The sequence below is a fragment of the Rosa rugosa genome, chromosome 2, assembly GCF_958449725.1.
Source record: "Rosa rugosa chromosome 2, drRosRugo1.1, whole genome shotgun sequence".
Taxonomy (NCBI): Eukaryota; Viridiplantae; Streptophyta; class Magnoliopsida; order Rosales; family Rosaceae; genus Rosa; species Rosa rugosa.
Genome location: NC_084821.1, coordinates 39,549,862 through 39,552,950, shown reverse-complemented (window position 1 = coordinate 39,552,950; position 3,089 = coordinate 39,549,862). Strand labels below are relative to the sequence as shown.

General features: G+C 35.1%; 1 protein-coding gene across 1 annotated transcript; it reads left to right on the top strand.

Moving 5' to 3' along the window:
* The first annotated feature begins 1,731 nt into the window (after positions 1-1,731).
* On the top strand, positions 1,732-2,214 carry LOC133730733 (uncharacterized). Its single transcript, XM_062158269.1, has one exon. The coding sequence runs from the start codon at positions 1,732-1,734 to the stop codon at positions 2,212-2,214; it is 483 nt and encodes a 160-aa protein (XP_062014253.1).
* The last annotated feature ends 875 nt before the right edge of the window (positions 2,215-3,089 follow it).

Sequence of the window (3,089 nt, the reverse complement as noted above, 5' to 3'; positions counted from 1 at the left end):
CATGGTTGATGAAATTTTAGAATATAGGTGTGTTTTTGATTAAATTGAAATCACAGGGACTAACATAATGTTGGACCAAAACCTCAAGGGGGTAAAATGAAATTAGTTCTTATCTTTCATGTTATCGTAGGTTCATTTTGAATTTTCCATTTTGTCTACTATTATTTCAAATAACTAAATATTGTTTTTCATTCAAAACAATTAACTTAAGATTTATCTGGAACCAACCACGTGGTGTGGTGTGTTGGTCGAACGGTCTAGTCTGGAACTCCCAGGTCTAGCGTTTGTATCCCAGCTCCATCCCGTGACCAGCAGATTTGAGGGACCATTTGGGTTCGTGCGTCTGCGGTGCAGTGGATTAGTCTGGCTTTGCCTGGCTTTCGCTGCAATGTCGGTGCAGGTGTCCTGGCGTTGGGATACCACTGCATGGGTGTGTGAGTTACTAACTGCTAACTACCCCATCAAAAAAAAGATTTATCTGGAACTGGTTTACCAATTATTGAAAATTTAATATATACTGCTCAAAGTTTTATGATAGTTTGTTCGTTCCAATGTCTAGATAACCGCTGGTCAAAGTTTCTTGATAGTTGGTGCAGGAAATTAGTGGCAATAATAGTAATATGAATTTATCATGATACACCATTTCTACAATAGATCAAGGTGGGAAGCTGCTTTGTGGCCATAAATAATACAAGAAATAAAGGAAAAAAAAAATTGATATCATATGAATGAAATCTATTCAGATCACTCTCTTCACCAATTTTTTGAAAGCCAGTAGACTTTTTACTTTTTGGTGCTTATAAGAGTGACTCTAAGGCGTCTCCATCGAGGGATATCACACCAAAGCCGAGAAGAAACATCAAAACAAGTACCCAGATGCAACTCCACTGCGCCAACTTTCTCAAAGTAGTCAAACTAATTCGTCGAATAATAGAAGAAAAAGATAAAAGGAGAAACGAATGAGAGCTTATCTAAATGATACTCGAGTAACAAAATATGGGATGTATTGATCATATCCAAATTGCATGGCCACTCGATCGGGAGAGTGGTTCTCGAATTCGAAGACCCAAATGAGATTTTTCGAAGTTTTACCAGAATAAAAGTTGAGCTGGAAGTAAGCAAGCCTCTATTAGATGGGTTCTGGATTCTAAGAGAAGATGATGAACAATCATGGGTAGATGTTAAGTATGAGAGATTGTTTGACTTTTTCTTCGGGTTAAGTATGAACAAGCATGGGACATGAAATAGATGAATGCCAATACGGGAGAGAAATGAGTTGGGTGATGTAATTAAGAAATTTGGGCTAAGTATGAACAATCATGGGACATGAAATAGATGAATGCCAGTACGGGAGAGAAATGAGTTGGGTGATGTAATTAAGAAATTTGGGCCAAGCTTGAGGGCAAGATCACCCTGGGATGGTTATGGTAAGCTGCAAACAAAGGCATAGCTACACACGGGCTTTGGTGGGCTATAGCCCACTCTAAATTTTGAAAAAACATTACTTTGTAGCTTAATTTTAGTTTAAAAATTAAATATTAAAAACTTTCTATATATACTTAGCCCATAATAACCCCATATGTTATTAAATTTAGTCCATATGTTATCTTTTTTCTTTTTTTGGTCAAATATATATATATTTTTTTCTTGAAGTATTTGATTTTATTTTATTTTCTATTCTGCTTTAAGAGGCATAGTCACATATATAAAAAGCTTGCTTTCTTGAATGCTATGAATCTAGTGGAAGTTACCGTGAATTCTCTTCAGCAATTAAAAGAAGATGGTTGGAAAGATTTTCTTGAAAAAGTGGAGTCTTTTTGCAAGCAAAATGATATTCATATACCTGCTATGGATGGTCAATACAGTGTGAGTATACGTCGCCGTTATTATCAGCAAAGAAGCATAATAACTGAGCATCATTATCGTGTTGACATATTCTATGCTGCAATAGATTTTGAGTTGGTGGAGTTAAATGACAAGTTCAGTGAAAGAGCAAAGGAAGTTCTTATTCTTAGATCATATTTGGACCCTGCAGATGGTTTTAAGGCATTTAAAATTGATAATATTTGCACACTTGCAGAAAAATTTTATCCTCAAGATTTTACAAGACAAGAGTTGCATATTTTGAGAAGTGAGCTGATCATTTATGAGTCTGATGTACCTCATCATGATGTGCTAAAGAATGTGACTACTCTTTCTGAGTTATGGCAATGATTTTTTGAAATAAAAAGATCACAGAGATATCAAATGATTGATCAGTTGATTCGTCTTGTTTTGACTTTGCCTGTTTCTACAACAACTACAAAGAGAGCATTTTCAGCTATCAAATATATCAAAACAATATTGCGCAACTGCTATGCTAAAAATAGCATGCAATTTAAAACCCTTTTTGTTGTCAAGTTGTAGTAGTGAAAGTAAGGGATCGTTCTACGCCAAGGATCAAGGGTTCACCTACAATTTATGTAACCTACAAAACAAAGAAAACTAGACACTGTAATAAAACAAATTCAAAAACACAATTGGGGGGAAATTGTTGATTAATTATGCTGAAAATAAAGTAAGAACAAAAGATGAATCTAAAGTAAAGTTTGTGAATATGATGATGAGCAGTTAGGAGTTCGTTATCCACCACTAAACACAATCCAAGTTCCAATTTTTCTTCCTATGTTTATTACTAAGTCATGAGAAAGAGATTGACCAAGTTACAAAGCTAGAAGCAAGCTAAGTACCTTATATTACTTTCCTATAATGTTCTAACAAGAACAAGCGCCGTTATTAGAACCTTTTGAAAACATGCAACATAGAGATCACAAGCGGCTCCTACATTTAGCAAGTTCTAAAGCATTAAGCACATATGGAAGGATGTCAATCTAAGTGTACAAACTAGTACAACAAGCGTGTCTAGTTGCATTCCTCATCTTTGGTACACACCTAGGCGAGAGGCTTTACTACTTCGGTTAAAATCATAAAACTATTAGGTGAATTGCTATTTAACCTAGCACCAATTACATGCATATCCTATATGTTTGCAACCACATAAAACATACATATAAAAGATTCATCTAATCCAGAACCAAAGAACAATCTCA